We start from the raw sequence: 13,145 nt of genomic DNA, 5'->3' as shown, positions 1-13,145 counted from the left end.
GTTGCTTTTGCACAGAAATAGGGGAGAGGGTGGATAGGGAGAAGCTGGTTTGCAGGGGCTCCTCTCATCCACCAGTCTTGGTTCTCATAGTACTGGCAGGGGAGAGAAAAGAGTTCATTGCATCCCTTGATGCATTTGCTCCACTTCGTGGTGAACACACAGGTTCTCACAATACTTCTTTGTACTAGTAATCTGGGCAGGTGGGGAAGTGCGGCAGGACCTTACCACCACAAGAGAGGAGGAATAGAGCAACCATGGGGTGGCTGCTGCTTCCTAGAGGCTACTTAACTTCCTTGTTCAGCCTTCACAGAAAACATTGTTCCTTGTGACATTTCACCGTTGATACTCAGGGGCACTGGGAAGATCTGAAAAATCTTCATTGCCCCACGTCAGCCCACTACTCCCATTTCATATTCCCTTCCCTGCTTACACCTCCTCCAAAGTTTGGATGATAAAGGAGGGAGGAGGAAATCCACCCCTCCACTTTCTCACCCCTCTTCTAACCCTTGTTCAGCTCCCCTGTAAAAGCAGTTTGGTGCCCCAAACCTTTCACTAGAATGGGGTGGGAAGGGAGTGGGTAAGACACGTGGGGAGGAAAAAAAAATTACAGCAGTCATCATCCCAACCATGGAGTCATGCATGCCCCGCCTTCAGCTAACGGCCTCGGCCGCGGAGCTGCTGCTGTGGTGGGAGGGGAGGAGGGACCGGAGGGTGATCGGTCGAGTAAAGTTCCCTCTTCCACTTCCTCCCTCCCTGCAACCTGCCGCTCACTGCAGCGCAAGGGCTGATACCCAGATTTGCCCGTCTCTCCCCGCTGTTTGCCTTGGCCTGACTTTCCTTTGCCCCGGGTGCTGTCCTCCGCCACGGGTCCAGAGACATGCAAGCCATCAAGTGTGTCGTGGTGGGAGATGGGTAGGTACCCCGCTGGTTTGCGGTGGATGCAGGGAGGGACGGGGGGTGACAAGGGGCAAGAAAGAAGGTGGCTGCTTGGTGAAACTTCCCCAGCTTTGCTTCTGACCTCCTGCAGACTGCGTTCCCTCTCTCGCTCACTCTTCCCTCCTCAGGGCAAGGGACCTTCCTCTGGGGAGGGTGTGGAAGAGGGCATTTTGAAGGGCATCTGCAAAAGGGGCATGGAAAGTGGAGCAGGTCTGTCCCACGCACAGGAGGTGGTGTTGCTGTTGCCAGATTCAACTTGGAGGCAGGAGTCAGATTTAAAACCTGAGAGGTGCAAGCACACTCCTGCAGGTGAATGGGTCCTTGAAAGCCATCTGCTCACCGGGACTGACTGGGAGACGGTACGGCATTATGGCCCTGACGAGATATCTGCCAGTATCTCTATGTTCAGCTTTTCTCGGCACATTCTCTCTGTATTGGGGTATGGGGGATACTGCTTGGCAAGGGGTTTCTCCACAGAAAAGGAGGAGCTCTGTCCACTGAGACAGGCACAAGCATATGCCACTTTGGGAGTGGGAGGTAACACAACCTTGCCTTCACAGCATGATGGCATCACTGCCCATGTCCCGTGATCCCTGGAAATGGCCCGATTTAAGACATCGATAAGTGAAGCAGTCAGTGCTGCTGGGGGCGGGAGGGATGGGGAGGACAGGACCTTTTCTTGCCCTGTGGGATGAGTAGATGCAGGGGAGGGAGGGGAGGAGAGTCCACATTTGGCACAGAGTAGGTTAATTCATTTCCCAGCTAGGAGCTGGCCAGACTGTTATCTGGGGCAGCTACCAGGTAGCAGATGAAGAGACATTTGCAGCAGCCCTGCTCCCCACAGTCACTTCCTCCTTCAAAACTCGCCCGGGGAAGAAGACGTCTGCAAACATAACAGTACATGTTAGACCTATTCTCAGGGGCTGGGGCAAGGGGATGGGGAGAAGGGACAAGGAAGAACAGAGCCCCAAATAAACACCGTTATCTCTAAGAAAAGTCTCCTGAAGGCTGCAAGCTAGAGCTGGATGAACAACTCCACTGGGCATTTATCTGTTGCCCTGTTAACCCCACAGTTTCCCCCTCACACATTGTACCAACTCTGTAGCCATCCCTCAAGGCAGCATTCCCCTCACGTCCTGCTTTCAACCCCTCTGACCTCAACTCCTCTTAAATATCTTCTGTCATTTTGCCTCTCTGTACGCTGCACCTCCCCTCTCACCATCTTGCAACACAGCAGTCCTGTCATCCCCGCATCGCTCTGAGCTCTTGGTTCACCACCCTTCACCTCCCTCCCAGCCATACCGGCCATGTCACCCTCCCTTGGCTCAACCTTACTGACCACAGGACCTTCTGCTGTCACTCAGCTAAGCCCCTCATGTTGCCCCAAAGCTGTTCTGGCCCCATAGACCCCTCCATCACACACCACCCACCTCTTAACTCTCCCTGAGTTCAGTCCCAGGAACCTGCAGGTGCCACTAACCTTACCTCTTCTCTCCATAGCTTTGTTGTAACTTTCACCCCTTCACTGACCCTTTGTGCTCCTCTCTGTTCAACCACTAATTCAGAACCATCCCCCTTTCAATGACTGACCCACCCACAGTCCCATAGATGTCCTGAGCCATTACTTGTAGAGCTTCAAGAAGCCTCCTGGCCCTCCCTCAATATCTTTATGATAAGAGGGAAGCAAGGGAGCTGGGGAAAGAGAAGGGACTGAGAGAGGAGGATCTAAGAAAGGGAGGTGGCAGAAGGAAGAAGTAAGTGTCAGAGCACGTCGAAGAGCTCAGTTTCCTCCTCAGCTGCCCCACACTGCAATGACCGAGGCAGATGCATCGTGACCAGGGCGAAGATGCCAGCTGTGCCTGTCAAGGGCACACATAAAGGCAGGGTCGCAGCTCTGCAACAGGGGACTTTGCAGGTACAGCTGAGATGGTTAGAGCATCCCCAGCAGCAGGACTCCAGCCTTTCCCCCAGGAAAGACATCTCCCTCATCCTGTGGCTGTGCTCGTAGGCTGAGGAGGCAGGTTGCTCTCACCACCTCTGTTTTACACATGCTGTAACTGAAACATGGCCAGACTTTCCCAGGCACACAGACCTGAGAAATAGCAGCCCAGCAGAAGGATTCTCCTTCCCACACCTGTCCTGGTTGCTTTATCTTCTTCCAGTTTCTCTCCACTTCTTTTTTCCCTCACCACAGGATTTACCTTGCCCACGACACCTTCTCCTCCCCTTGATAGCCTTACTGCCCCTTTTCGCAGCTCCCTCACACCAATGCTTTCACCCAGTCTGGACTGTGCTGCTACCCTGGCTTATTTGCGCTCCACTCTGCTGCAGCATGGGTGTGGGGGAGGCTGAGGAGGGAGGAAGCACCAGCTTCTAGCTCAGAAACACCACCAGCAGCCTCCAGCAGCCACAGGGTGAGGCATCTTGCTGGCTGCTTTCGGCTCTCTCTGCGGGTGATGCTGCAGCTTACTGCAGGCAGGCAAGACTGGAAGGTGTTGTGGCTAAGTCAAGAAGAAGTGCTATCAGGCCCTGGACACAGCGCCTGCAGAAGCAGGCAGGAGTGCCTGTGTTAGGGGCTGTAGCTGGCTGGGCAGTTTTGTCATGGCACTCCCGCACCGAATCAATACACCTACCCTGGCTGTGAGCGTACAGCACTGTGCACACACTGGAAAATGGGCTCTCACCTCCATCTCAGAGTGGATCCGTTTTAGCTGAGTGATTTCTGTACCAGATCATAAAAACAAGCCTCCGTGCTTGAAGATAACAAACATTTCTGGGTGACATCCTGTCTTTCTTCCTGCTGGTTGTCTAACCTATGGTTATGAGCTGCCTGGTCCTGTGGATGTGTTTCTGCTTCCAGGGGTCTCCTGACAGGGCTAGCTTAGAGGTGTGGAAGGATTGCCCCATCCCCATCTCACCCTAGCAAGACTGCCTGCACTACCATGACTTCCTGCTATTTTTAATTTCTCTTTCAGAGCTGTGGGGAAAACCTGTCTCCTTATCAGCTACACCACCAATGCCTTCCCAGGAGAATACATCCCCACTGTGTGAGTAATGCATAAACAGGTCCTGGGATGGGTGGGAGGCATGGAAAGCAGGAGGCAAAGGGGTGCAGAAATCCTTGTTGTGCGCTCTGAAGGCAGGGTTGCAATCTCCATGCCAGCAGAGGAAGGGCTGCCAAACCAGCAAAGGTGCCTCTACAGTTCGGATCTGTCAGCTTTCACCAGAAGCACAAGTGGCCTTATAAAAGCCTGGTATAAATGGGGTATCTGGGAGTCACAAATCAGCCCAAGGGTCTATCTGCCTGCTAAGTTTACAAGTAGTAGATGGGGTCCTGCTAGGCAAAACAACCAGGCACCAGGCTACAAAAATGGGGCCAGACCCAAGAAAAGGGGGTTGGATGGATAGGGGTCCCCATTTCCTTCCTTGTCCAAGGCACCTCCTGTCATTGGAACAAGCACTGATAACCCTGATGGTAAAAGTGCAGGATTCAGCTCAATGCCAGAGTGGAAGCACTATGAAATCCAATAGATGTATGCGTGAGGCTGGGACAGACCTGCAGACTGTTGGAATAAGGAGCAAGCTTAGGGTTTCTTTAGTTGCTTTACCAGTCAGGTGCATTTGTCTCCCCACAGTGGATGGGGATATGTTTGGGGATGCCCACCACTGGGATGTGGAATATGACTACACGCTCCCTAAGGTGGGAAAAGGAGCTAGGCATAGTGTGTCAGACTGCCAGCTCAGGTTCAGATTCCTTAGGAAGGACAGGTGCAGGAAAACCTCAGAGCCTCACTTTTTTTCTCCAGACCAATTTGCAATGGACATTGCAAAAATGGCAGCAAGAACCCATCTTTTCTCAGAAGCTGGGTTGTGGAAGAGCACCATCCCTTCCTAGCATGTAGCCATGAAGTGGCTATGCATTTTGTGTGTCACACACCACTTCTCCTCCCATCTGGAGACGTGAAAGGGAGGCCATTTTGTGCTCCTGGACTGCATGGCTTATCTTACAACAGTGGTGTATGCCATGAGCACATTCACAAGGTCTTTGCTTTCGTTCCTTCCTATCACTGGTTTCCCTCACCTTAGCCTGAAAAATAAATATACCAAAAGGAACAGGAAATAAAATTTTCTAGGACAAGGGAACATCTCTATGGATTTATTATCCTTTTTTTCCATTAAGTCTTTGCTCCCAAGCATGCAATCCTGACAGCTGTTCTCAAATATTTCATGCTGCGTTGTCAAAAAGTAAGGGGACACACCTTGGCATATTGGCCTCAGTTCCAGCAGGGATGTTGAGGAGTGCAAGGCTCTGGGGGAGCTACAGAGACACGGGTTCTTCTTCTTTACTTTTAAGAAGAAAGCTGGGTTTTAGAGCACAAAAGAAAGACAGGGGCTTGTCTAGAGCAGACACAGTTGTGGGAAGGATACTGGGGAAAGAAGTGGGAAAGTGAAAGGTTTATGGTTCTGCACGCATGGTGGCAAAGGTGGAGCTGCAGCCAGGCAGCAGGGTGATGGGGACGAGATTGATGCTGAGTGGGAAGTCTGTAAGGTAGAGGTTCACAGGAAACCAGAATCACTCATATGAGCTGAGAAGAGGAATCGCTACCCTTTGCTCTGGGGTGCACCTAGTGAACCCCACCTACACTACTGAAAGGGCTCCCTCTTCTCCTATTTGAGCCATGGCCTATGTCTCTGCATTTCAGGTTCGATAACTATTCCGCCAATGTGATGGTTGACAGCAAGCCTGTCAACCTGGGGCTATGGGATACTGCTGGACAAGAGGATTATGACAGGCTGAGGCCGCTTTCTTACCCGCAGACGGTGGGTCATGCTCCATGCCCCTCCTCCCTTGTTCCTCCCTCAGATATGCCTCCGTCCCCCACTGCAAAAATCAACATTTGTCATAACACAGTGACAAGACTGTTCCCATCTCTCTCTGCCCTTTTCTGGGAATACCTCTGTTGCCTTGAAAACCTAAAGGTAAAAGACTTTTAAGGGTATTTTGGACCTTTATTTAAACTTCATTACTGGGATAACTTAGCAAGAAAACTGAGATCTTCAAAGGTACTTATGAGTCCAGCTGACACTGACTGTGGGACAGATGCCTTACACAGCCCTGGTAAAAAAAACTCCCATTGCAAAGCTAAAGTCGCTCAGGGAATTTAGGAGCTGAGGCAGGAGCTTCTCACATTTCTGTGAACCCCACTATTCTAGCTTCTGCCTTTTAAAAGTGATGTGATGTGTGGATACACGCGCTTGATCTGCTGATGCCTCAACTAAGCCCAAGCCTCCCACAGAGAAATAGAAGCCTCTCCTCAGATACTGTGTTCACCATTTTTTCACCACGTTGACAGAGGGATTTCAGGGTTTTAAGATCACCTTCCCTGGAGGATATTGTTCCAAGCAGCCTCTTGGCAAGCTCAGAAAGACCCTGCTGCCTCAGACGTTGGTCTGAAGGTTGCCATTTCAATCAAAAGGGCTAGGAATTGGGGGCACTACTTGTTTCAGGTTCAGCCACCTAAAAGTTGGACACCTGGTGTAAGCTGCTTGCCTAGGCTCCTTCTGCAGTCTGTGCAAGGAGGGGCATTTCTCAATAATATGCTTGCACCCACCCTGGGACACATCCCAAGGACAGGTGGGAGAACTGTTCTCCAAGGTACTTGGATGTACTCCAAGGTCCCTGCCTCTGACAGTTGTAGAAGTATGGAAATGGATACGGTGGGCTTGACATCCTTGTTTTAGCTAGATGAAGTTGGATGAAAGAAGTATAACCCTGAAGAGATGATTTTGCTTTGTTTTGTTTTGTTTTTAATGGAAGCCTAAATTCTTCCATGCCCAGGAGAAGTGCTTATGTGGATAACCAAGACTCTGCCTCAATTGCGTCCTGCGTGTGCACTTTTTGGGCTGAGCCTAGCTCTGTCTCAACAGCAGGCAAAGTTATTCTGGCCTGAAAGCTCTCTGGTGTTCTGTGAGAAATGAGCAGGATGCTGTCAGGCCATTTCCCATGAGGATGAGTGTGCCTACCGCAAAAACCCCATCCTCATAGTTAAACGTTTGGCTCTTCTGATAATGGTGGCTATGGTTACCATGAGTCAGGGGAGCAAATATCCTTCTCTCTTCTAGAGGCAATTAGCAGCAGTCAGGACTGTGTTACATTGTGAGAGACAGCTTTCCCTAGTATGACCCTGTGCTGCAGAGAGAGGATGCTGCCCACCCAGCTCTGCCCCCCCCTCCCTGCCTCTTGTCATGCAATCCCATGCTCTCATCCTAACTCTGCACCACGGTTGTGTGCCTACAGGACGTCTTCCTGATCTGCTTCTCCCTTGTCAGCCCAGCATCTTATGAAAACGTCCGTGCTAAGGTGAGACAGAGTATCCTGGTCCATCAGGGGTTCAAGAGGGTGAGATTGGTGGTGGTCTTGCAAAGAAAGTGACTGTGGGTGGAGACTGCTAATACGATGTCTAGATTCAGAGAGGTAACATCTTTTTTGTGTCAGTCAGAAGGAAATAAAATATCAGCCTCCTTCACATGTCTTTTCTGGGTCATCTCAAAGAAGGCAGCCAATCCTATTAAAGGACTAGTATTCATCTTGCTGGGCTACTCAGCTGTGAGACCACAGGCTTATGTTCTGATGGCATCTTTCAGCCAAGACTGTCCCAGCACAGACACGCAGGACCAGTCCATAGGATGTGAGAAGCAGGTACCCACAGCCTTTGGATGGGAAGCGAGGGAAGAAGGGAGAGATGGATGGAGAGGACAACAACATAGTATTTCCTTCCTACCACTTTCAGGTTCCTCCCTGGGTTTCAGGGAGCCATGAAGGGTGGAGAGCAGCTTGTGCTTTTGCTTAACAGAATTTGAGCTCCATGTCAGGGATTTTGCCTGTGGACCCAGCAACAGGGGCTGGCCTGGGCCAGGCTGTAGTGCCCAAAACTGGATGGAAGGACAGAGCGTTAGCTATCTTGCCGACATTTTTTCAGGGGTGCCTCCTTGTTTCCCTTGTGCATGCCCGTACGTGTGACTTCTCACATCTTTGCCATTTTGCTCCCTTGCTAGTGGTTCCCCGAGGTGCGGCACCACTGCCCTAGCACGCCCATCATCCTTGTGGGCACAAAGCTGGATCTTCGTGATGACAAGGACACCATTGAGAAGCTGAAGGAGAAGAAGCTATCCCCCATTACATATCCTCAGGGCCTTGCTCTGGCCAAGGAAATTGGTATGTGCTTGGGGCAACATCTTGGACTTACTGAAAAGAGAGAAGCAGAAGATAAGAGCTTCCCCTCAACCTAATGAGGCTTTCGTAGAGGTAGCTCAGAGTGGTATCTCCAAGGGACACCGGGAGACACATCAAGGGTCATGGGACATGCACTTGAGGAGGCTCAGGAAGGAGATCTGCTCCTTGAGGAAGCCTCAACCCCTCAACTCTCTGTTTTCTGCCTCTCTCTGGCCACCATCCTCCACACACACACACAAATATACCCTTGCACATTCCCCTCCCCTTTTACTCTGCTATTTCTCTCTGGGCCAATATTTTTCTGTGAAAGCCACAGCTGCTCTGTGGGCAGAGGCCTCTCCTCCACATCCGGAAAGAGGCAGAAGACTGAGTTTTCTAACATCTCTCAGGAAGAGTTGCAACTGCAGCTTCCTGTCCCTGCCTCTGACTACTGGGGCTTATACGTGCAACCCCGGGTATGCATGTCTCACCCCACCATTCATCTCAGGGACATCAGCTCCCTCCTGTATTTCGGGACAAGCACAAATGCCTGCTCCAGGGAACCTCTCTTCTCAGATGCAGCACGCAGAGGCAGCAGACAGGGTGGGAAACACAGCTTGGGGGAGAATTTTTCAACCAGGAGTTCAGAGGAGAGGGTGTCTAACTGGGATAACATAGCCAGCCTCACACGATGGCTCTGCTCTAGCTACAGGGGTGGAGAACAGGCAAACCCTAGTCTTGTACAGCTGACAAGCTTCGCTCTGAAGTCAAGACTGCCTGAGTGAGTGAAGTGTGTCCTGACAATGCTTAATGGCTTTGATCACCTGAGCTGTGTTTATTCAGTTCAGGCAAGATCCAGGTGCCTTGCTCTTCAGCACAAGATCTCTGAGAATTTGGGGGTACAGAGTCCCAAAAGGGAGGTGCCATGTGATTTGAGATGCCACCGGAGGTGCTTGACTCTCAAAGCCTGGGAGGACTTGAGACCTCATCTCAAGATGAGACTCAGGGAGTGTTTAGGTGCTGTTTATGTGCCTCAGGACGCTGTAAAATGGGCACTGAAGGAGGAGGGTGTTGTGGCTGTGAGGTGATGGGAGCCAGAAACGTAATGGTGATACAGGCACATGCATCTCTTCCTGCTTGACATGATCTGTGGTATTCCTCCTGTGTGCTTCTCTTCTGAGCACCCTCCGCAGCAGACTCCCGGGTACCCCCTCTGCCTACCCCAGTTCCATTCCTCCCCATTACAGCACCTGCTTTCCTCCCGACAGACTCCGTGAAATACCTCGAATGCTCGGCTTTGACACAGCGTGGCCTCAAGACGGTGTTTGATGAGGCTATTCGAGCAGTCCTCTGTCCGCAGCCCACCCGGACAAAGAAACGAGTATGCAGCCTCCTCTAAGCGAGTAAGTCTGAAAGGATCCCTGCGAGTGACACCAGTGGCCCTTTCCTGCTCCTGAAAGGTCAGGGCCGCTGGGTTCTCATGACTTGCTGTGCCTGGTGGGATGGTTTGCCCTCAGAGAGAGAGAGTGAGACAGCAGTCCTGCTTGGGGAAAGGACTGCTGGTATGACGGAGCACATGGACCCCTGAACCACTTCCCCCTCCTTGATGCCTGCCCATGGGCAGGTTTGTCCCCATCTCCTGGTGCAGGGTGGCCCAGGATTTTCCACCTCTGCCCTCACAGAGAACTGTCTGTCACCTTCTGCCACAGAGGTAACTGCATCCAGGCTGCCCTGGGGGTGACCTGCTGTGAGAGCTGTGAAGCCACAGCCTTTGCCTATAGGGAAAAAAAAAAAAAGCACTGTTCCTTATTCATGGCAGTTGCCCAATGGCCCTTCCTCTTACCGGGCCCTGCTCACCTCAAGGGGGTTTTTGTGTTGCTGTTCATTGGCAGGCAGCCGCTTCTCCCCCAGGACTCCTTTACGCCTCATATTGTCCCCACTTGCCCTTCCCCTTCAACTCAAGGCAGCAGAGGGTGGAGAGAGGCTTCAGGACGAGAGGCAAAACTTGCCAGAGCCTGAGGAGAGAGAAGAGTGAGAGCTTCCTAGCTGGGACCCTGGCCCTTCGTTCTCCCACTACCATCAAGGCAGAGGGAGGAAGAACAGGAAAATATCCGAGCTGGTTTCACGAGGTCTGTCGTGTTTTTGGCTACAGATCCCGGCCCCGTCCTGATGCCAGGCTCGGCCCAGCACGCAGGAGAGCGGTGGCTCCAGCATCCCGGAGCTCAGTACCTTGTGGCAGTCACTGCGCTTTTTACTTCTGCTGGCTTGAAAGACTGTTGTGGGTCTGTAGCACTCGTTTGTCTGTTTGCACAACTTCCCCACACTTGCCCCACGCCAGCTGCCCCTTCCCTTCCTCACCGACCCCTGAAATTACTACGTAGTGAATAAGACCCAATAAACAGACCATAGATTCTTGCCATGTCCGTGATATGTTGCACCTCAGGGGGACACAGCCCTGAAGCAGTGAGCAACAGGACGACTGGGGTGGTGGCTCCTGCCGGCTGTGCCCCTCCTTCAGCAGTGACAACCCAGGCAGCACCACGCTGAGCTTGGTACCGGGGAGCCCCAGCCGCTATAGGATGAAGAGACGAGGCCTGATTCATGCACCGAGTTGCTAAGTTCTTTGCTGAGCCCCCTGCATTCCTCAGTAAAGTGCAAATACCGTGTGCCAACCAAAGGCAGCGGGGTGATTACACCTTGGCTTTTACCCCTCCTCTTCTCAGCCTCCATGTGTCCAAAGGAAAAGTTGTCTCCCCTCCGAGACACACATAGGATGAGACGCAGGCTTTGGGAGGGGACACCCCGGTCCAGACTACTCTCCACGGGAACTGCCCCTGCAGGTTGCTGGGGACACCCTTTCTCCAAAACATTTCTTGCATTAACGCTCCTAAGCTCACGTCACAGGCAGTCATATCGGTACCGGCACTCACTCACGCTGCCAGGCAGAGGCAGAGCGAGAACAGCAAGGGGGAGGGCGGGGCGGGGGGGGAAGCAAGGAATGAGTCACCAGTCCAGACAAATTGCCTCCAAGTCACTAAAATTAAGCTGAAGAGAGTGGTCCCAGCGGTACTATGGATCTGGCAGCTGCGAGCACCTGCCTTCCTGATGCATTGCAGGGACTTCAGAGTAAGAAGTGTTACAGGGTGGCTGCTACTGCCACTGCTTGCAGGAGGGAGGAGGGCTCAGGGTGCAATGATTGGCACTGCAAAATCCTGCAGTCCTAGGAGGGCACAGAGAAACTATGGAGTTGAGCCAGCTTACCACTCCCCGATGCAGCACCACTTCTGAGTTTCAAAGGCTGCTTCCTGCACTGAGGAGGTGCATGGGTAATGTCAGCAACAACCCAGCACAGTGAAGCCCCTAAGGTAGCCTGCTGCCAGGGAAATTTCTGCGAATTCAATTTATGGTCAGATCTCAGTAAGGCAGTTAATTCAGTGATGTGACCCATTATCCACTGATAATGTCCAGAGCAACCCTGGAGGACATCCTGTGGCAGCGAGCTCCACAAACGTCTGCATTGCACATGGGCTGCCGGATGAATTGCCCAAGCCCCATCCAAAGGTAATGTAAATTGTGTCAACATAAGCCCAGAAGAGCAGAAATGAAGTCTCTGGTGTGGGCATATACCTGTGGAAGGGCAAGGGACACAAAGCCCTTAAGACTGGGATCTAGCCTCCCTTAAACATCCTAAACATTACTCAAACCAGTGAATTCCCAGTGGGTTATTACTTCCTCTCCAGTTTTCAAGCCTTGGCTTTTACCTTCTCAAGTCTGCCCTGTCCCCTATCGCGTACAGCAATGCAGAGAGGAGAGGCTCACCGTGTGCCTGAAACAAAATTCATGTATCTGCCTACCTGTGGAGGTGCGCAGGCTGAGCTCTGCTTCCAACACAATTCAAGCAGTTTGCACAACCCCGTTGGAGCTGAGGCAGAGAATGGGGCAGGACTCTGAGCATTGAGGAAGTGAGCCGGAGACCTGGAAGTTGTGATCCTATGACTGTGCTTATGCTAACAAGTCCTGCAAGGGGTAGCTAGCCTGGGTAGAGCTCTGCTGTTGTGTGGCTCCATTTCTTCTAAGATACGAGTTTGGGGGCTCTCTGCATGGTGCTGCAGATACCTGCCCTGCCTTGACAAAGATAGCCACTGGGTGCTGCCCATGCCATTCCTTCTCCAGCGAGGCCTCATTTCTCCTGTGTGTCTCCAGACAGCATTGTGGCCAAGATCCAGGCTAAGGTGTCCTGACAGCTTTGAAGCCCTGTACTGACTTCACCTGTTCACCTTTAAACAGCACTGGCTGGACATAAAATTGCTCAAGCAGTTTTGGAAGGCCAGGTTTTAGACCCTGGTTACGTTCTGCTTGCAGAGATACTCCGTACTTCTGTTAAAGTTGGAATTGGCCCTAGGAGATCAAGTACTCGTAACAGAAGTGCCAAATGTCGACAGCTGGGTGACTGCACAGCACAAGGAGTCACTGATGTTGGCTGCAGGGCAGAGAAGGGGCTGAGGACTACAGGGAAGCACTTTGTGCAGGGAATGGGATGGGAAAATCCTAATTTCCTTCCTAGGAGAACTGCTCACACAAAGGAGCTTAATTTCTTGCCCTGCCCCATTTCTTCTGGGTCCACTCCTTGCAGCAGAGATGAAATCTGGTAGGAGAGTTTGGGGTTGTTGAACTGGAGCTTTTTCCCAAAGAAGGTGCAAAAGGCAAGAGATTGTGCATGGAGCCAGGGGAGGAAGAGAGTTGAGACAGGCAGCCCCCCTAATTTGCCCATCTGCCCTCAGCTCCATCCACCTGGAGGTGCTCGTAGGGCAGAACAGAAGGGAGAAGGGGTTGTGTGCTCAGTGTCCACCCCGGTTTCTGAGCATCTTGCCATCCAGAAGGCTTTGCCGTGTCCCTGAAGCTCTGAGCAGCACCGGTCCTGCCCGTAGGATCCTCGGAACAGGGAGCCCCTCTCCTGTGTGCCCGTGGGAATTCACAGGGTGCTTTGCACTGCCAC

General features: G+C 52.1%; 1 protein-coding gene across 1 annotated transcript; it reads left to right on the top strand.

Annotated features, from left to right (window-relative positions):
- The first annotated feature begins 698 nt into the window (after positions 1-698).
- Positions 699-10,555, top strand: LOC104080594 (ras-related C3 botulinum toxin substrate 2). Its single transcript, XM_009583030.1, has 7 exons — positions 699-912; positions 3,912-3,983; positions 5,640-5,757; positions 7,235-7,297; positions 7,993-8,152; positions 9,418-9,552; positions 10,302-10,555. The coding sequence occupies exons 1-6, from the start codon at positions 878-880 to the stop codon at positions 9,546-9,548; spliced, it is 579 nt and encodes a 192-aa protein (XP_009581325.1). The 5' UTR covers positions 699-877; the 3' UTR covers positions 9,549-9,552; positions 10,302-10,555.
- Positions 10,556-13,145: the final 2,590 nt, after the last annotated feature.

The sequence above is a fragment of the Fulmarus glacialis genome, unplaced genomic scaffold (assembly GCF_000690835.1).
Source record: "Fulmarus glacialis isolate BGI_N327 unplaced genomic scaffold, ASM69083v1 scaffold41798, whole genome shotgun sequence".
Taxonomy (NCBI): Eukaryota; Metazoa; Chordata; class Aves; order Procellariiformes; family Procellariidae; genus Fulmarus; species Fulmarus glacialis.
This window is presented reverse-complemented; position numbering and strand designations above follow the sequence as displayed.

Excerpts from the sequence above, each read along its gene's own strand:
- LOC104080594 (XM_009583030.1), top strand. The coding sequence starts at position 878 with ATGCAAGCCATCAAGTGTGTCGTGGTGGGAGATGG. Across the intron at positions 3,984-5,639 it reads GGAGAATACATCCCCACTGT|GTTCGATAACTATTCCGCCA; the intron begins GTGAGTAATGCA and ends TCTGCATTTCAG. Across the intron at positions 7,298-7,992 it reads ATGAAAACGTCCGTGCTAAG|TGGTTCCCCGAGGTGCGGCA; the intron begins GTGAGACAGAGT and ends CTCCCTTGCTAG.